This window comes from Phocoena phocoena, chromosome 2 (assembly GCF_963924675.1).
Source record: "Phocoena phocoena chromosome 2, mPhoPho1.1, whole genome shotgun sequence".
Lineage (NCBI taxonomy): Eukaryota > Metazoa > Chordata > Mammalia > Artiodactyla > Phocoenidae > Phocoena > Phocoena phocoena.
Genome location: NC_089220.1, coordinates 166,929,655 through 166,949,658, shown reverse-complemented (window position 1 = coordinate 166,949,658; position 20,004 = coordinate 166,929,655). Strand labels below are relative to the sequence as shown.

Genomic DNA, 20,004 nt, shown 5'->3' with positions numbered 1-20,004 from the left:
AATAAGTATGGGGTAGCTTAAACAGAAATTTATTTTGTGACAATTCTGAGAGCTAGAGTCCAAAATCAGGGTGTTACTGGGAATTCCCTGGTGGTCCCTGAGCTTCACTTCCGGGATTATGGGTTCGATCCCTGGTTGGGAACTAAGATCCCACATGCCACATGGAATGGCCAAAAAAACCCCAAAACAAAACCAATAACAAAGCAAAACAAACAAACAAAAAAACAAGATCAGGATGTTTCCAGGGTTCATTTCTTCTGAGACCTCTCTCCTTGACTTACAGATCGCTGTCTTCTCCCTGTGTCTTCACATGGCTTCCTTCTGTGTGTGTTTGTGTCCGCATTTCCTCCTTTTACAAGGACATCAGTCATATTGGATTAGGGTTCACCCTAATGACCTCATTTTAACTTAAGTCCCTCTTTGAAAGCATGTCCAGCTACAGTCCCATTCTGAGGTACTGGCATTTAGGGCTTCGACGTATGAATATGGGAGGGGGACACAATTCAGCCTATAACAAGAGATTAATCCAGTTCATAAACTTTTAATAATAAGTATTGTTTTTTTCTGATAATAAAAGTTATATAAAATGATTTAAAAGTTCAAACAGTACAGAAATGAATAAAGTCAAAGTCCGTAGTAGTTGTGATGGGGTTAAGATTTGAGTAAGGTGGGGTTTTTTGTTGTTTTTTTAAATTTATTTAATTTACTTGTTTTTGGCTGCGTTGGGTCTTCATTGCTGCGCGCAGGCTTTCTCTAGTTGCGGCGAGCGGGGGCTACTCTTTGTTGTGGTGCGTGGGCTTCTCATTGCGGTGGCTTCTCTTGTTGCGGAGCACGGGCTGTAGGCAGGCGGGCTTTAGTTCTTGTGGTGCACGAGCTCAGTAGTTGTGGTTCACGGGCTTAGTTGCGCCACAGCATGTGGGATCTTCCAGGACCAGGGCTGGAACCCTTGTCCCCTGCATTGGTAGGCAGATTCTTAACCACTGCACCACCAGGGAAGCCTTTGAGTAAGGTTTTGTCAAGATAGTTGTTGCCTTCGGTTCTTGGAAATAAAGTGTAATTATTTTACATTTTAGCATTTTGACAAACCACTTTGATGTGGCTGTATCAAAATAGATAAGTTGGAATGGTCAAGTCAAAGAGACTGTGTAAAAATGGCCAGTTTCATCTGCTGCTAATAAAGAGAATGTGGTAGAGAGAGATAAGTAACTTTGGATAGCAGTTATTTTAGGTGGTGAGCTGTAATTAGGGAGGAGTGAATAGGAAACCGCAGCAGTATTGGTCATTTATCATTTCTTTAGCTGCATGTTAGGTGCATAGGTATTACATGATTTTTATACCTTATAATCATAATAGTTTTAGTGAAAAACATCCACAGATTCTTGGATACATCAGATACATCAAGTTTGATTTATTTACTTGGTGATTTTACAGTAACTTTCCTCTGAAGAGGCAATTATTCATAATATTGAAGGTACTCAGAAAAAAGTTTTAATGTTTCTTTGGACTTTTTTCAATGGGCATACTGAACATTTGTTATTGAAATCTTTATAAGAAATTTTTTTTTTTTTTTTTTTGCGGTACGTGGGCTTCTCACTGTTGTGGCCTCTCCCGTTGCGGAGCACAGGTTCCGGACGCGCAGGCTCAGTGGCCGTGGCTCACGGGCCCAGCCACTCCACGGCATGTGGGGTCTTCCCGAACCGGGGCACGAACCCGTGTCCCCTGCATCGGCAGGCGGACTCTCAACCACTGCGCCACCAGGGAAGCCCAGAAAATGTTTTTACAATAGCTAATAAAAATTTTTTAGCTAGCATATGATTTAGGGTGTTTATTTTCTTCCCTTAGATTTTTATATTGTTCTCCAACATACTAATTAATTATGTCACATTTAATCTTTTGCATTTATGATTACTGATTTTTACCTTAAATATTTGAATATATTATTAATAAAACTCTAATATACTAGTGGTAAAATATCTGGATGCTATAAATAGTACTGAGTAGCCACATTTATAGTTTAATATTAACAAGGAAATGTTATGTTTAACAGAAAAAAAGTTGGAACGGAATGAGCCCAGAAAGCCTCCTGTACCATTGAGGACGGACCATCCAGTCATGGGAATACAGAGTGAAAAAAAATTTATAAATACAAATGCAGCCGATGTCATTATGGGAGTGGCTAAAAAGCCTAAACCAATTTATGTTGACAAAAGAACTGGAGACAAGCATGACCTTGAAACTTCAGGACTAGTTCCAAAGTACATCAATAAAAAGGTAGCCTTGTGATATATTAATAAGACCTGATAGTCAGATAATTTAAATATGGTATTCATAATGATTGTCTGTATTATCACTAATAGTGCCCTCACTGACAAACTAATGGTTACCAGTGGGGAGAGGGAGAGGGGAAGGGGTTGGAATGGGGTAGGGGATTAAGAGGTACAGATTACTATGGATAACATAAATAAGATACAAGGGAAATATAGCTAACATTTTATAATAACTTTAAATGGAGTTTATATCTATAAAAATTTTGAACCACTACGTTGTACACCTAAAACTAATATAATATTGTAAATCAACTGTACTTCAATTAAAAAAAATAGTGCTCTCACTGGACAGATTATCTAGATTGCCAGTTCTCGTTCCTCTGAAGTCCGTGTTTGGTCCAAATCTAGTGTGATGAAATTACAGAGAATTTGGAATGAACAACAACATATAGTTCAGTAGAGGGAAACTATAACTGTTTTTCGTAATTTCAATTATTAATGTATTTAACATTTATAGCAAATATTCTCTGAAAGGTACTTGTTTTTGGTGAGGTGGAATTGTCACTAGAAGCACGTTGTTACTACAAATCTAGAAGGAATAACCTTTCAGAAGATCCTAAGATTCAGTCATTAGTTTACATTATCTTGTTAACAGAATGAGAGAAATGAAGAGGAAAACAACTTTAGAACCATCCATCCTATCAGTGTACTGTAAATAATTCACAGTACTATTTCAGTTTGAATATACTCATTTGTGTTTGGTTTAGAGTAAAGCAGACCTTGAAAGTACTGTACAATAGTTAGTCTTTTCAGGACCTTCATTTCTATCTGAAAAGGTGCTTATCAGGTAGGCACATAATTTCATTGTTGAAAATTATAGAAGCTTGGGTTTAGCAGTTTAAATACAGAACTGTAAAATTTAAAAAGCTTATGCAAAATACCTTCTATAAAACCTATTTTACTTTGCATACTTATAGAGCACAAAAGTGCTGGAAACACACATAGTATATGAGTACAAAATCCTAAAGAGTAATAATGCATAATAATAACTTGGGCAAAAAAGAAAGGAAGGAAATAAGGAAGAAAAGAAGAGAAAAAGAGGAATTTGTAACATGTAAGAGGGGCTTGTACTGAGGTCATCCAGTGATCTACCATGGTGAATCCAGTGACTGTTCACCATCAAAACAGGAACCTCAAGGCTGTTGCCAGAGAACACTACTTATTCCCTGAGAAACCATTGTCACTCAGCTGGCTGAGACACCTTTGGAAGACCTTAGTAGGGATCCTGGAGTTGGCAGCTCATGCTTACAAAGATTTCAAGTTTCTCTGGATACGTCCTCCTTCTATGGCCCCTGGAGGCTCTTCGGGGTCCTTGTCCCACAGGGTGTGGAAAAGCAGAAACTTCATTCTCCTGGCTCTTCAAAGCCATTTCCAATCCATCCTTTCTCCACCATCACGTAAAAACCCTTCTCCTTTGATGGTCATGCCACAAACCGCCACACTGGCTGCCTTCTGCCTAAGCTGTCCACTTCAATACATTTTCTGCCTTGAACAGGAAACTGAGAGTCTCCATCACAGAGACAGAAAAATACGGGGTTAGTCTACCTGTGCTTGTCTACGAAGCCACGCAAATTCTCTGCGCCTAGTGTACTCTCGATGGCTAACCAGTCAGGGCTTACGAAGGACTAACTCAACTTACTTTCTACTTATCTGAGTTAAGCTAAAAAAAATCTGTTATTGGTAAGTGAGATAGTGAGTCCTTTTAAAGGCAAGGCCATTTTTTAAAAGTGAATGAACCTCATGTTTTAGTTCCAAATAAAGTATTACATGCCCATTTGTGCCCTGAGAATATTTTGTGTACGCAAACTGAAGCATGGATGTTTGCCTGAGTTGCATAGCAATAGTAGGAAGACAAGCGTTTCAAATTCTAACTCTGCCACTTACTTAACTCTGTGATTTTTACCAAGTTATTAGATTTATCACAGCATGGTGAGGATTGAAATGATATAAAATATATTCAGCACTTGACACAATACCTGGTACCTAACAGAAGTTCAGTAAAGAGCGGATATTATAATATACGCAATTATTAATATTAATACTATGCATTACCCCCAATGATCCAGCACATAGGAATATTTCAGATCACTGCAGCTTTTACCCATTTGTGACGTAGTTCCTTTTCCTACACAGAGTGTGCCAAATATAATTTAATCACTTGTGATGACACAATCATCATTGGGAACCTCAGTGATTGTACTAAGCTGAAATGAGGGTTGCCCTCAGTGTTTCCTGAAATGGATTGGACTGGTTACCATGAAACTAACTTACCAGAATACTGAGCTCTTAGAGTCTATTTGTATAGTGCTTTGCAACTTTCCAGAACACATATGTAGCTAGGATTTCTATCCCTTATTGTCAGGATTAGGTTAGGTTGTGCTGTGGCTAACAACCCCCAAGTTGCAGTAACTAAAAGCAACTGGGTTTTATTGGTTGCTTGTGCTACCTGTGCATTGAGGACTGTTGGGAGCTCTGCTTCTTGTCCTGACCCCAGGACCCAGGCAAACCAAAACATCACCCATCACCATACCAGAGAGAAAAAGAACATGACAAGTCAACCATTAATTCATGAGGCTTCTACCCAAAAAGGACATTACTTCTACTCACATGGGGAAATTCAGGTCACAGGCTGCATCTTACTTGAAGGGGAGCAGGGAAATATTGTCATACCAAGTGCCTAGAAGGAGAAGAACCAGAATATTTGTGAATAGTTTTAATGACTCATATCTCACAACAGCTACTTCCTCAGAGAGGTCTTCCCTGACATCTTTTTTTTTTAACTTAAATTTATTTTTTTATACATCAGGTTTTTATTAGTTATCCATTTTATACATATTAGTGTATACATGTCAATCTCAATCTCCCAATTCATCCCACCACCACCACCCCCCTCTGCTTTCCCCCCTTGGTGTCCATATGTTTGTTCTCTACATCTCTGTCTCTGTTTCTGCCCTGCAAACTGGTTCATCTGTACCATTTTTCTAGGTTCCACCTATATGCATTAATATACGATATTTGTTCTTCTCTTTCTGACTTACTTCACTCTGTGTGACAGTCTCTAGATCCATCCACGTCTCTACAAATGACCTAATATTGTTCCTTTTTATGGCTGAGTAATATTCCATTGCATATATGTACCACATCTTCTTTATCCATTTGTCTGTTGATGGGCATTTAAGTTGCTTCCATGTCCTGGCTATTGTAGATAGTGCTGCAATGAACATTGGGGTGCATTGGTCCTTTTGAATTATGGTTTTCTCTGGGTATATGCCAGTAGTTGGATTGCTGGGTCATATGGTAATTCTATTTTTAGATTTTTAAGGAACCTCCATACTGTTCTCCATAGTGGCTGTATCAATTTACATTCCCACCAACAGTGCAAGAGGGTTCCCTTTTCTCCACACCCTCTCCAGCATTTCTTGTTTGTAGATTTTCTGATGATGCCCATTCTAACTGGTGTGAGGTGATACCTCATTGTAATTTTGATTTGCATTTTTCTAATAATTAGTGATGTTGAGCAGTTTTTTAATGTGCTTCTTGGCCATCTGTATGTCTTCTTTGGAGAAATGTCTATTTAGGTCTTCTGCCCATTTTTGGATTGGGTTGTTTGTTTCATTAATATTGAGCTGCATGAGCTGTTTATATATTCTGGAGATTAATCCTTTGTCCATTGATTCGTTTGCAAATATTTTCTCCCATTCTGAGGGTTGTCTTTTCATCTTGTTTATGGTTTCCTTGGCTGTGCAAAAGCTTTTCAGTTTCATTAGGTCCCATTTGTGTATTTTTGTTTTTATTTCCATTACTCTAGGAGGTGGATCAAAAAAGATCTTGCTGTGATTTATTCAAAGAGTGTTCTTCCTATGTTTTCCTCTAAGAGTTTTATAGTGTCCAGTCTTACATTTAGGTCTCTATTCCATTTTGAGTTTATTTTTGTGTATGGCGTTAGGGAGTGTTCTAATTTCATTCCTTTACATGTAGCTGTCCAGTTTTCCCAGTACCACTTATTGAAGAGGCTGTCTTTTCTCCACTGTATATTCTTGCCTCCTTTATCAAAGATAAGGTGACCATATGTGCGTGGGTTTATCTCTGGGCTTTCTATCCTGTTGCATTGATCTATATTTCTGTTTTTGTGCCAGTACCATATTGTCTTGATTACTGTAGCTCTGTAGTATAGTCTGAAGTCAAGGAGTCTGATTCCTCCAGCTCCGTTTTTTTCCCTCAAGACTGCTTTGTCTATTCGGGGTCTTTTGTGTCTCCATACAAATTTTAAGATTTTTTGTTCTAGTTCTATAAAAAATGCCATTGGTAATTTGATAGGGATTGCATTGAATCTGTAGATTGCTTTGGGTAGTATAGTCATTTTCACAATAGTGATTCTTCCAATCCAAGAACATGGTATATCTCTCCATCTGTTTGTATCATCTTTAATTTCTTTCATCAGTGTCTTATAGTTTTCTGCATACAGGTCTTTTGTCTCCCTTGGTAGGTTTATTCCTAGGTATTTTATTCTTTTTGTTGCAGTGGTAAATGGGAGTGTTTCCTTAATTTCTCTTTCAGATTTTTCATCATTAGTGTATAAGAATGCAATAGATTTCTGTGCATTACTTATGTAATTATTTACAACTTTACCAAATTCATTGATTAGCTCTAGTAGTTTTCTGGTGGCATCTTTAGGATTCTCTATGTATAGTGTCATGACATCTGCAAACAGTGACAGTTTTACTTCTTCTTTTCCAATTTGTATTCCTTTTATTTTTCTTCTCTGATTGCCGTGGCTAGGAATTCCAAAACTGTGTTGAATAATAGTGGCGAGAGTGGACATCCTTGTCTTGTTCATGATCTTAGAGGAAATGCTTTCAGTTTTTTACCATTGAGACTGATATTTGCTGTGCGTTTGTCTTATATGGCCTTTATTATGTTGAGGTAGGTTCCTTCTATGCCCACTTTCTGGAGAGTTTTTGTCATAAATGGGTGTTGAATTTGTCAAAAGCTTTTTCTGCATCTATTGAGAAGATCATATTGTTTTTATTCTTCAGTTTGTTAATATGGTGTATCACATAGATTGATTTGCATATATTGAAGAATCCTTGCATCCCTGGATAAACCCTATTTGATCATGGTGTATGATCCTTTTAATGTATTGTTGGATTTTGTTTGCTAGTATTTTGTTGACTATATTCATCAGTGATATTGGTCTGTAGTTTTCTTTTTTTGTAGTATCTTTGTCTGGTTTTGGTATCAGGGTGATGGTGGCCTCATAGAATGAGTTTGAGGGTGTTCCTTCCTCTTCAATTTTTTGGAAGAGTTTGAGAAGCATGGGTGTTAGCTCTTCTCTAAATATTTGATAGAATTCACCTGTGAAGCCATCTGGTCCTGGACTTTTGTTTGTTGGAAGATTTTTAATCACTGTTTCAATTTCATTACTTGTGATTGGTCTGCTCATATTTTCTATTTCTTCCTGGTTCAGTCTTGGAAGGTTATACCTTTCGAAGACTTTGCCCATTTCTTCCAGGTTGTCCATTTTATTGGCATAGAGTTGCTTGTAGTAGTCTCTTAGGATGCTTTGTATTTCTGCGGTGTCTGTTGTAAATTCTCCTTTTTCATTTCTAATTTTATTGATTTGAGTCCTCTCCCTCTTTTTCTTGATGAGTCTGTCCAATGGTTTGTCAATTTTGTTTATCTTCTCAAAGAACCAGCTTTTATTTTTATTGATCTTTGCTATTGTTTCCTTTGTTTCTATTTCATTTATTTCTGCTCTTTATGGTTTCTTTCCTTCTACTAACTTTGAGTTTTGTTTGTTCTTCTTTCTCTATTTCCTTTAGGTGTAAGGTTAGATTGTTTATTTGAGATTTTTCTTGTTTCTTGAGGGAGGCTTGTATTGCTGTAAACTCCCCTCTTAGAACTGCTTTTGCTGCCTCCCATAGGTTTTGTATCGTCGTGTTTTCATTGTCATTTGTTTCTACATATTTTTTGATTTCCTCTTTGACTTCTTGGTTATTTAGTAATGTATTGTTTAGCCTCCATGTGTTTGTGTTTTTTGTGGTTTTATTCCCTGTAATTGATTTCTAATCTCATAGCGTTGTGGTCAGAAAAGATGCTTGATATGATTTCAATTTTCTTAACTTTACTGAGGCTTGATTTGTGACCCAAGATGTGATCTATCCTGGAGAATGTTCCATGTGCACTTGAGAAGAAAGTGTAATCTTCTATTTTTGGATGGAATGTCCTATAAATATCAATTAATTCTATCTGGTTTATTGTGTCATTTAAAGCTTGTGTTTCCTTATTAATTTTCTCATTGGATGATCTGTCCATTGGTGTAAGTGAGGTGTTAAAGTCTCCCACTATTACTGTGTTACTGTCGATTTCCTCTTTTATAGCTGTTAGCGGTTGCCTTATATATTGAGGTGCTCCTATGTTGGGGGCATATATATTTATATTTGTTATATCTTTTTATTGGAATGATCCCTTGATCATTATTTAGTGTCCTTCCTTGTTTCTTGTAACATTCTTTATTTTAAAGTCTGTTTTATCTGATATGAGTATTGTTACTCCAGCTTTCTTTTGATTTACATTTGCATGGAATATCTTTTTCCATCCCTTCATTTTCAGTCTTTATGTGTCCCTAGGTCTGATGTGGGTCTCTTGTAGACAGCATATATATGGGTCTTGTGTTTGTATCCATTCAGCAAGCCCGTGTCTTTTGGTTGGAGGATTTAATCCATTCATGTTTAAGGTAATTATCCATATGTATGTTCCTATTACCATTTTCTTAACTGTGATGCATTTGCTTTTGTAGGTCGTTTTATTTTCTTGTGTTTCCCACTTAGAGAAGTTCCTTTAGCATTTGTTTTAGGACTGGTTTGGTGGTGCTGAATTCTCTTAGCTTTTGCTTGTCTGTAAAGCTTTTGATTTCTCCATCAAATCTGAATGAGATACTTGCCAGGTAGACTAATCTTGGTTGTAGGTTCTTCCCTTTCATCACTTTAAATATATCATGCCACTCCCTTCTGGCTTATAGAGTTTCTGCTGAGAAATCAGCTGTTAACCTGATGGGAGTTCCTTTGTATATTATTTGTCATTTTTCCCTTGCTGCTTTCAATAATTTTTCTTTGTCTTTAATTTTTGTCAATTTGATTACTGTGTGTCTCAGTGTGTTTCTCCTTGGGTTTATCCTGCCTGGGACTCTCTGCACTTCCTAGACTTGGGTGGCTATTTCCTTTCCCATGTTAGGGAAGTTTTCGACTATAATCTCTTCCAGTATTTTCTCGGATCCTTCTTCTATCTCTTCTCCTTCTGGGACCCCTATAATGCAAATGTTGTTGCATTTAATGTTGTCCCAGAGGTCTCTTAGGCTGTCTTCATTTATTTTCATTCTTTTTTCTTTATTCTGTTCCATGGCAGTGAATTACACCATTCTGTCTTCCATGTCACTTATCTGTTCTTCTGCCTCAGTTATTCTGCTATTGATTCCTTCTAGTGTATTTTTCATTTCAGTTATTGTATTGTTCATCTCTGTTTGTTTCTTCTTTAATTCTTCTGGGTGTTTGTTCTTTAATTCTTCTAGGTCTTTGTTAAACATTTATTGCATCTTCTCGATCTTTGCCTCCATTCTTTGACCGAGGTCCTGGATCATCTTCACTCTCATTATTCTGAATTCTTTTTCTGGAAGGTTGCCTATCTCCACTTCATTTAGTTGTTTTTCTGGGGTTTTATCTTGTTCCTTCATCTGGTACATAGCCCTCTGCCTTTTCATCTTGTCTCTCTTTCTGTGAATGTGGTTTTTGTTCTACAGACTGCAGGATTGTAGTTCTTCTTGCTTCTGCTGTCTGCCCTCTGGTCTTCTCTGACATCTTTATTTATCTCAAATAGCTCTCATGACTTTCTTTTTTCTTACTGTATTTTACTGTGGAGCACTTATATATATTATTTCATACTTTATTTTTGGTGAGTTTCTCTCACTACAGAATGCACATTCCATGAGGACAGAAACTTTTCCTTTCTTATTCACTAGTGTAGCTAGCACCAAGTACATCCTCAAATAATGCTTTGAAGAATGAACAGGGAGTAGTTCTGTTTCTCTACACAGTGGTATCGACACATTCACTAACTTGAAAGAATCATAGCTGATTGCTTCACTGTCAGTCCTTGTTAAGCTGCCCAGGAGCCTAAGATTGTATTTTGTTGTTCCAAAAACAACCTAAGGGGCCCACGTCAACTTTTTTCTTAAAGCAGATGTGCCTAGCATCTTTAAGAGTTTGTTCTTACAATGCATTGGAAGCATTTATCTTCCTTTTTTTTTTTCTTTTTATGAGATAATGCACAAGAGACCTTAAGATATTTGAGATATTTCAAAGTAAAATCTGAAGCACCTAAAAGAAATAAAGAAAATCCAGTTCCTTGGGGTAAAGTAAGGGCCAAGCCATCAGCCAAGAACAGGCACTGGGAACATTCAAAAGAGGGAAAACAAACAGCCATGATAACAGCACAGATGGTTTTGAATGACCAGAATCAACTAGTTCCAAATAGGAAAAAGAAAAAATTCACTGACTTTTGTTAACTTGCAGTGTTTTGAGCAAAGGCTTTAAGTCTGTAACATTTCTTTTGCTCCTAATCATTGGTTGGTATGTACACATATGTAAGATTACTTTCAGGATGTTGATTTTTTTTTTTTTTCCTGAAAAATCCTTACAAGGGTTATGGTGTCACGCCTGATTACATACGTAAGCGAAATGAAGAAGTGAAGAAAGCCCAGGAAGAGTATGATAACTATATCCAGGAAAACCTCAGGGAAGCAGCTATGAAAAGGCTATCTGATGAAGAAAGGGAGGCAGTTCTGCAGGTAAGCGTCTGAAGTTTACATTCATGTGTAACTCTTTAAAACATCTCTGAAAGAAAGGTCCACCATCAGTGATTATTAAGGCCCGCACTTTGATTTTGAAATCAGAACACTCTCTTTTGATTATAGTGACAACTGCATGCAACAAAGCTGGCTCTTGGGGAGAGCAAAAAGTTGTGATATAGGGACTGTTGAATAATAATTTGTTTCCAACTAGGTGAGCTTCTGTTTCTTCCTGAAGTAGTGTCATAAGCAAGCTAAGCTTCTCCTTCAATGAATGTGCATAAATAAAGTAAAAAAGCATTTTGATTTTCATTCCCATGCCCCTGAATTTTTCAAAAATAATATCCATAAGATAGATACTTTTCACTAGGTGGAGCTCTAGAATAATTGAAACTGTCCCTAGACCAACTTTTTTTTTCTTTCTTATAAGCAAGTGTCCAGATTTTAAAATAACCAGGTGTTAGGCTTTACATGTGTTTTCTTTATTTGGAATAAAACAGACTTAAAGACACTTACACTGGAGTTTTTAATGCAAGACTTCTATCTGAAGCATTTAAAATATTGGGGGGTGTGAGCACCGTTGCTCCAGCATCTTTAGAGAGTATTTGTTAAGTACCTACGGACACTGTTCTATAGTTGTGCTCTCTTATAGAGGTAAAAATACTACTTTATTCTTTTTGTTACTTTGAAAGCTTTCTACAAAGTCATTTCTAGTGACCTTTTCAAAACAGAAAAAAAAACCCTCTTTTTACAACATTAATTTCTATTGAAAAATGGATTCATATGCTGTTATAAAATCTTAGCATTTTATCAGTGTTATCCCAATCATCAACAAACATTTATTAAATGTCTGTTCTGCATAGAGTATCATGCTAAGCCCCAAGGGGCATAAAATAAAATTTCTGCTGTGGATAATGTTGTAATTTAATTGATAAGAGGTGCTGTGTATCTATGTACATATAGAAAGATGTGTGTGTGTACAGATCATATGTTTTTCATAAGGTTCGCAGGCATGAACATCCAGTGCAGGACGTAGGTAGGTCTTTAGCTGAGCCTTAAACTGCAGAGTAAGAGGATATCCCAGACAGCAGGAGTGGCCCGAGGGCAGGGACCCTGTCTCTTTGTTGCCAGCAATCTCTGCAATGCCTAACCTAGTGCCCAGTATAAACACAGGTGATTAATAATGGTGCGCTGGAGAGAAGGAAGGGAGACAGGCAGGCAAGAAGGCTGGCACACGTGGAAGTGGGACTCGGCCGGTCATTTTCAGGAAGAGCACTGTTCTTTGGTTCCCTCCCTCCCTCTCTCCCTCCCTCCTTCCCTCCTCCCTCCATCAGATTCTGCCATTCTTAAAATATACATGTTTTTGTGAAAGCCAGGTTTTTACATCTAAGAAAAATAGGAAAAGAAGGGAAGAACTTCCCTGGGAAGGAAAAGGCTCTTCCCTCGGCACCTCCTTAGTAGGTCAGCAGCCCTCAGCTTCCTGATGTGGTCACTACAGAGTTTCTTTGTAGACACTTTGATAGACAATAGCTGACCCTCCCTTGGATGCCTTATTAGCTGGGTAGTGTAGCTGCCATGGTAACAAAGCCACAAGCTCTGTTCCTGACAAGCCCTGAACCCTGCTCCCTTCCCTGGTTAAGAGTTGCATGTAGTTCTATGACAGTACGGTCATGTGTCCCTGAGTAGGGCACATTCTGCTCGTTCTTCATAAAATAACATCCAGGAAGGGATCATCTGGTCTAATTATTCCAAACGTCTCATTTCACAGATGAGGATATGAAATGCAAATATATCAGTATTAAGTGGGCACATTTGTTCATTCATCCCTCCGTTCACCTACTGAACATCTAATCTACCATGTTCCACTCACTGTACCCAGCCTGGGGGATATACTGTTGTGAGCAAAACAAACGTGGTCCTTACTGTCAGTGAACTTGGAGGTTGGTTTACATTTGCCCCTGGTCACAACATTATCAGGTAGCTGAAGAGGGACTAAAACTCACATTGACCAGTTCCCAGGCCTGTGTTTTCCTACCACGTGATAAGCTCGTGCATAAGAGGTAACAGAGGGAGGCTCTTCCCGCCCAGGATCCAGCAGGGGACGGAAGGCATACTAGGCTGGGATTCTGAAGAGAATCTACAAAGGAACTATTTACAGAGGTGAAGCAGGGCTAAGGGAACCAACAAGGAACACTGAGGCACCCAGGACTAGGGACAGCAGGAATCACCACCACCCTGGGCTGGAAGGGCAGGGGCAGGAAACAGCATTACCAGAGCCGGGTGGGAGCTGGAGCCTGGAAGAGGGGCTCCGACAGGCACTGTCGTCACAGATGCAAGGGCCAGTCGTGTCCAGGTGATGTCCAGGGTGGGGGAAGAAATGCCCCAAGCTTGCTCTCCTCCCACCGGTGTCTTCCTTAGCTGAATTCAGGCAGAGGCTGGAGGGAACAGCGCTGGGGGAGGAGCAGCCCATAGGAATAAATACCTCAGCCCCACCACCGCCCAGCCCCTAGTCACAGCGCAGAGCCAGAGGTGGAGAATGGATGGGGGTGGCAGCAGAGGAGCATGGACCTGAACACACTTCCTATTATTTTATGACCGCTTCTCCCTATGTGAAAATTTTTCCAAAATTAACAATATTATTTCAGTATTAAACTAGAAGAGAGAAAAAATGAAGAAATAAAGATAAGGGAAAATCAGTATCGCTGCAGTGGATAAAAGATTATTTTTAGATGAAATAACCACAAAACCGCTAAGAGGCTATTTTGGTATAATATGAAATATCAATCACATTTAGTTCCCATCCCTAGAGGTGGACTTTGATCCAAATGTTATTGTACACCCTGGAAGATAAAGAAACCTATCCTTTAAAAAGAAATACTGCAAAACGTGTAGCTGCTGTGACCACAAGGAATAGGGAAAGATCACCCAAGGAGCTATGAAAAACCTTTGATATTTCAAAGTGTATAAATACATAGATTTCTTCTCTGCAACAGGCAACCCTGTGGAGCACTGTGGAAACATATTTCCCATTTCATAATGAAAGCCTATAGAAAACCAGAATTCTTTAGAGGACTTCTTATTGGAATACTTCTCATACACTACTAAGCACTGTGTTAACCCATCCCTCTCTTTTTAAAATGTAGAAGACGCTTCTACCTTTTCCCTGTCCCAAATCCTTGATATAATCTCACTCAAGAAATGCTCAACATTTGTGGCCTTTTTTCTCAACAAATCTTTTCTATAAAGTGTGTCCGAACTTGTAGTCATTTTTACCTGAGCACGGAAATAAACCGTTTTCTCCCCGAAAAGTTTACAAGATTAAATTTGTACTATGAGGGCTTATTATTGAAGGTATTGTTATATAAGACACTTCTAATTCTCTCATAAATCTAAATGTATGGCCATGATTTTCAAGGACCATATTTTCTTTCTTTTTTTTTTAATCAATAATTTTAAATTATGCTACTCCTGAGCTCTGGCTAGGACTTCCAATACTATGTTGAATAAAAGTGGCAAGAGTGGGCATCTTTGTCTTGTTCCTGATCTTAGAGGAAAAGCTTTTAGCTTTTCACCATTGAGTATGATGTTAGCTGTGGGCTTGTCGTATTTGGCCTTTATTATGTTGAGGTATGTTCCCTCTGTATGCACTTTGTTGAAAGTTTTTTTTTTTTTATCATAAATGGAGGTTGAATTTTATCATGCTTTTTTGCATCAATTGAGGTGATCATATGATTTTTATCCTTTATTTTATTAATGGAGTGTATCACATTGACTGATTTGCGAATATTGAACCAGCCTTGCCTCCCTGGAATAAATCCCACTTGATTAGGGTTCAGGCATACCTTGTTTTATTGCACTTCATTTTACTGTGCTTCACAGATACTGAGATTTTTACAAATTGAAGATTTGTGGAAACCCTGCACTGCCAGATGATGGTTAGCATTTTTTGGCAGTAAAGTATTTTTATTATTAAGGTATTTGTTTTTTAAAACATAATGCTATTGCATACTTAATAGACTATGGTCTATTTCTAGTTTCATACCATTGTGGTCAGAAAATATGTTTGATATGATTTCAGTCCTCTTAAATTTATTAAGACTTGATTTGTAGCCTAACATATGATCTGTGCTGGAGAATGTTCTGTGTACACTTGAGAAGAATGTGTATTTGTTGCTTTTGGATGGAAAGTTTTATACATATCTGTGAAGTCCATCTGATCTAACCTGTCATTTAAAGTTGATGTTTCCTTACTGATTTTCTGTCTGGATGATCTATCCATTGATGTAAGTGGAATATTAAAGTCCCCTACTCTTATAGTATTGCTGTCTGGTTTTTTCTTTCAATTTGTTAATATTTGCATTCATATTTTGATGCTCCTATGTTGGGTACATAAATATTTATAAATGTTATATCCTCTTGTTGTATCAACCACTTTATCATTATGTCATGCCCTTTGTCCCTTATTACAGTCTTTGTTTCAAAGTCAGTTTTTCTGTCATAAGTATAGCTACCCCAGCTTTCTTTTGGTCTTCATTTGCATGGGATATGTTTTTCCATCTGTGTGTCAGGGATCATAATTTCCAGGCAATATTTTAAATGTTACTTTCAGTTTCACTTTTCATTTTTGTGTAAATAAAATGATTTGTGCACCCATAGTGAATAACAGAAAGTGTCAATTTATAAAATTTCATTGCATGAGTTCAGTGAGTTTAAGACCATTTTGTCAGTGGAGCCACTAGTGCATTGTGATAAGAAATGATAACTGTGCAGAGATGGAAATAACCTTTATTGCTCCTAAGAGATTCCTAATTTTGAATTTGTTGGTTTCTGAGAACATAAAACGTTAACTTACATTATTGAATTAGCATATGTGTTACATGTAATGATATTTCAGTCATTTCTAGAATAAATTAATGGGAAGTATAGATCCATTAACTATATGGAGGAAGAATTCTTTCTAATACTGAAAACACATAAAAGATCATCTCTTGTTAAATTGAATTTTGGGGCTTCCCTGGTGGCGCAGTGGTTGAGAGTCCACCTGCCGATGCAGTGGACGCGGGTTCGTGTCCCGGTCCGGGAAGATCCCACATGCCGCGGAGCAGCTGGGCCCGTGAGCCATGGCCGCTGAGCCTGCGCACCTGGAGCCTGTGCTCCGCAACGGGAGAGGGCACAACAGTGAGAGGCCCGCGTAACACAAAAAAAATAAAATAAAAAATTGAATTTTGGCATTTTATACAATTCCATTTAGTCAGATATAAGAAAACATGGCCATGTAAGTCAGAATCAAGTGTTTTGATGTGATTTCTCTGTTGAAGAATGAGGATATTTTTTTTCTAAAGAAAAAAAATGAAAATTTTTATAAGAAATAATTTCCTGTTCAAAATTGTTTTTTTGCTTGGGACATCAACTCTAAGTTGTTTTTACCAAAGCATTTGCTATGAGCTTAGTTTCATACTACTCATAACTCTGCATACACGTATTTGATGGTAAAAACAAGTACAGTAACATTAAAAACAAAGAAAATAAATACTCCCAGTGGGAATTGAGCACACAATCAAGGACAGGGTTTGGCCTTTATACAGTATTTTTTGTTACTGTGGCCAAGAACTTGATAAACACATATCATTTTTTAGTTATTTTTGTCGGCTTTCTTTACCTGTTTACATTTTTCCTTCCCAGTGCAATTTTCTTTGCAATTTACTCTGCTTCTGCAGTTTACTTTGCTATGTACAGTTTTCTTTACCATTTGCAGGGGCTGAAAAAGAACTGGGAAGAAGTACATAAGAAGTTTCAGTCCCTCTCGGTCTTCATCGACTCCATACCAAAGAAGATTCGCAAGCAGAAGCTGGAAGAAGAGATGAAGCAGCTGGAACACGACATTGGTGTCCTTGAAAAGCACAAAATTATTTATATTGCTAATAAGTAATGGTGGATTTTTAAAAATATAGTCATTTTAACATAGAAAAAAAAAACACGGAAAACATAGAAATTAAATCATAAGTTTTTTTCAAAGAGTAAAGTACTATGAAGAGTATAAAAATAGTCTTTACCAAAACGCTTAGGCAATGTTTAAAGAATAATTGTATTATTTACTTACATAGAGAAAAAAAAATTTTTTTTTCACCAGCGTCAGGGTTTCCATGTATAACCTGATTAAAATTTGATGTTAGGTTTTCCAGTTTGATAGCATAATTCATTATTATTATGTACTAGTTTCAGATAGACATTCATTTCTGGGCCCTGAAAAATAAAGTCAACACTCAGAACTTCACATTTTTTTCTACACTGCGTAATACAAGGAATACAAGGTTAAAAACTGTAAAGTATTTTGAATTGGAAATAGTGGTGTAAGCCTTTTTAGTACTCTGAAGTATTTTCTACATATTATTCCAGAGATCCAAAAATTACATATATTTTCTGATAGCCTATGTCATATGCAGCTATTCACAGCTATAAATATTTTCAATATCCATAATGTTATATATAGGCTGAGCGGTTTACATCTGGAGGAAGAAAAATTAAGAAGGTAACATAAAATCAAGGAGACAACTTATAAATTGTGTCACTAAGGATTGTTGAAGAGAATAGCCTTCTTCCTGACATCCAACTTTTAAAAACTGCTGTTCTATGTGCTTTATTCCATAATTTACTATGTGTACTTCACGAAAATGGATATTACTTTTTCTTTTTGGCTTTCTCTATTTCGTGAATTCTAATGTTTCTATTTGTAAGGTTACATAATTTATTAAGCAATAAGTTTATGTAAGTAGAGCTGTCTTCAACTCAAAATAAATGAGCCTATAAATGTCCAAAAAGAAGATTCTTTTATGAAATTTTAAATTAGAGAAATTTGGTAAAATATATGAAACTATAAAATATCAGAGCAATATCAATTTTACTGCTTACACTGATTTTTATCCTGTTGGCAACACAGAAAAAAATGATAATTTTTTCAAGCTTTTTCACAAACACGGAATTTGGGAGCATTGTAGAAAAGTTAACTTTCATTAAAGAAAAATTTTTGAATTTTATATACAGATATTTTTGAAAACTCACTTTAAACTTTTTTTCACATATCTGTATAGGCGTCGTTTCTTTATTCCTTATTACCTTAGGACAGATATAAAATAAAGAATAGTACAGTTGACCCTTGAACCATGAAGGGGCTAGGGGCGCTGATCCTCCACACAGTTGAAAATCTGCATATACCTTATCATTAGTCCTCTGTCTCTTTGGTTCCTCCATATCCATGGTTCCATATCCTCAGAGTCAACCAACCACAGATCGTGTAGTACCACAGTGTTTATTATTGAAAAGAATCCACGTGTAAGTACACCCACACAGTTCAAACCCATGGTGTTCAAGGGTCAACTGTATTATGATAAATTCTCATTTATGCAGAATTTCCTTCCTTTTTAAGGCTGAATAATACTCCACTGTCTGTATATACTACATTTTGCTTATCCTTTCTTCTGTTGATGGGACACTTGGGTTGCTTCCGCATTTTAGCTGTCGTGAATAAGGCTGCTGTGAACATAGGTATACAAACATCTCTTTGAGACCCTGCTTTCAGTTCTTTTGGGTATATATCCAAAAGTAGATTTGCTGAATCATATGGTAATTCTGTTTTTAAGTTTTTGTGGAAATGTCATACTCTTTTCCACAGCAGCTATACTATTTTACATTCCCACCAATGCTGTACAAGTGTCCCAATTTCTCTGCATCCTTGCCAACACTTGTTGTTTTCTGTTTTTTGGTAGTAGTCATACTAATAGGTGTGAAGTGGCACCTCATTTTAGTTTGGTTTGCATTTCCCTACTGATTAGTGATGTTAAGTATATTTTCTTGTGCTTATTAGCCATTTGTATATCTTCTGTGGAGAAATGCCCTTGCCCATTTTTTTAATTGGATTGTTTGATTTTGTTGTTGAGTTTTAGGAATTTCCTATATAGTCTGGATATTAATCCCATATCAGATATAGGATTCACAAATATTTTCTTCTATGGGTTGCCTTTTTACTTTATTGATAGTGCCTTTTGTTTTTGTTTTTGTTTTTGTGGTACGTGGGCCTCTCACTGTTGTGGCCTCTCCCATTGCGGAGCACAGGCTCCGGACACGCAGGTTCAGCGGCCATGGCTCACGGGCCCAGCTGTTCCGCGGCATGTGGGATCTTCCCGGACCAGGCCACGAACCCGTGTCCCCTGCATCAGCAGGCAGACTCTCAACCACTGCGCCACCAGGGAAGCCCGATAGTGCCTTTCGATATACAAAATTTTTCAATTTTCATGAAGTGTCCAGTGTGTCTATTTTTTCTTTTGTCACCTGTGCCTTTGGTGTCATATCCAAGAAATCACTGCCAAATCCAATGTTGTAAAGGTTTTATCCTGTTTTTTCTTGCAAGAGTTTTATTGTTTTAGGTCTTAAATTTAGGCCTTTGATCCATTTTGAGCTAATGTTTATACATGATCTTAGTAAGTTTTAAAATCAGAAAGTGTTGAATCCTCCAGTCTTGTTCTTCTTTTTCAAGATCGTTTTGGCTATTTGGAGTCCCTTGAGATTCCACATGAATTTAGGATAGGTTCTTCTATTTCTGCAAAAAAAGATCATTGGGATTTTGCTAGTGATTGCATTGAATCTGTAGATTGGTTTGAGTAGTACTGACATTTTAACTATATTAAGTCTTCCAATCCATGAACATGGGATGTGTTTCCATCTATTTTTGTCTTCTTTAATTTCTTTCAGCAACGTATTACAATTTTCATTATACAAGTCTTTCACCTCCTTGGTTAAGTTCATTCTTAAGTATATTTAATGCTATTGTGAATGGAATTG

General features: G+C 37.2%; 1 protein-coding gene across 1 annotated transcript in view; it reads left to right on the top strand.

Moving 5' to 3' along the window:
• ENKUR (enkurin, TRPC channel interacting protein) overlaps positions 1 to 17,977 on the top strand; it is a 29,441-nt gene extending 11,464 nt beyond the window's left edge. Inside the window, exons 3-5 of the mRNA XM_065872601.1 lie at positions 2,048 to 2,271; positions 11,023 to 11,169; positions 16,925 to 17,977. Of these exons, the coding sequence (XP_065728673.1) occupies positions 2,048 to 2,271; positions 11,023 to 11,169; positions 16,925 to 17,098 (545 nt within the window). The 3' untranslated portion in view covers positions 17,099 to 17,977. The remainder of the gene's footprint in view (positions 1 to 2,047; positions 2,272 to 11,022; positions 11,170 to 16,924) is intronic.
• Positions 17,978 to 20,004: the final 2,027 nt, after the last annotated feature.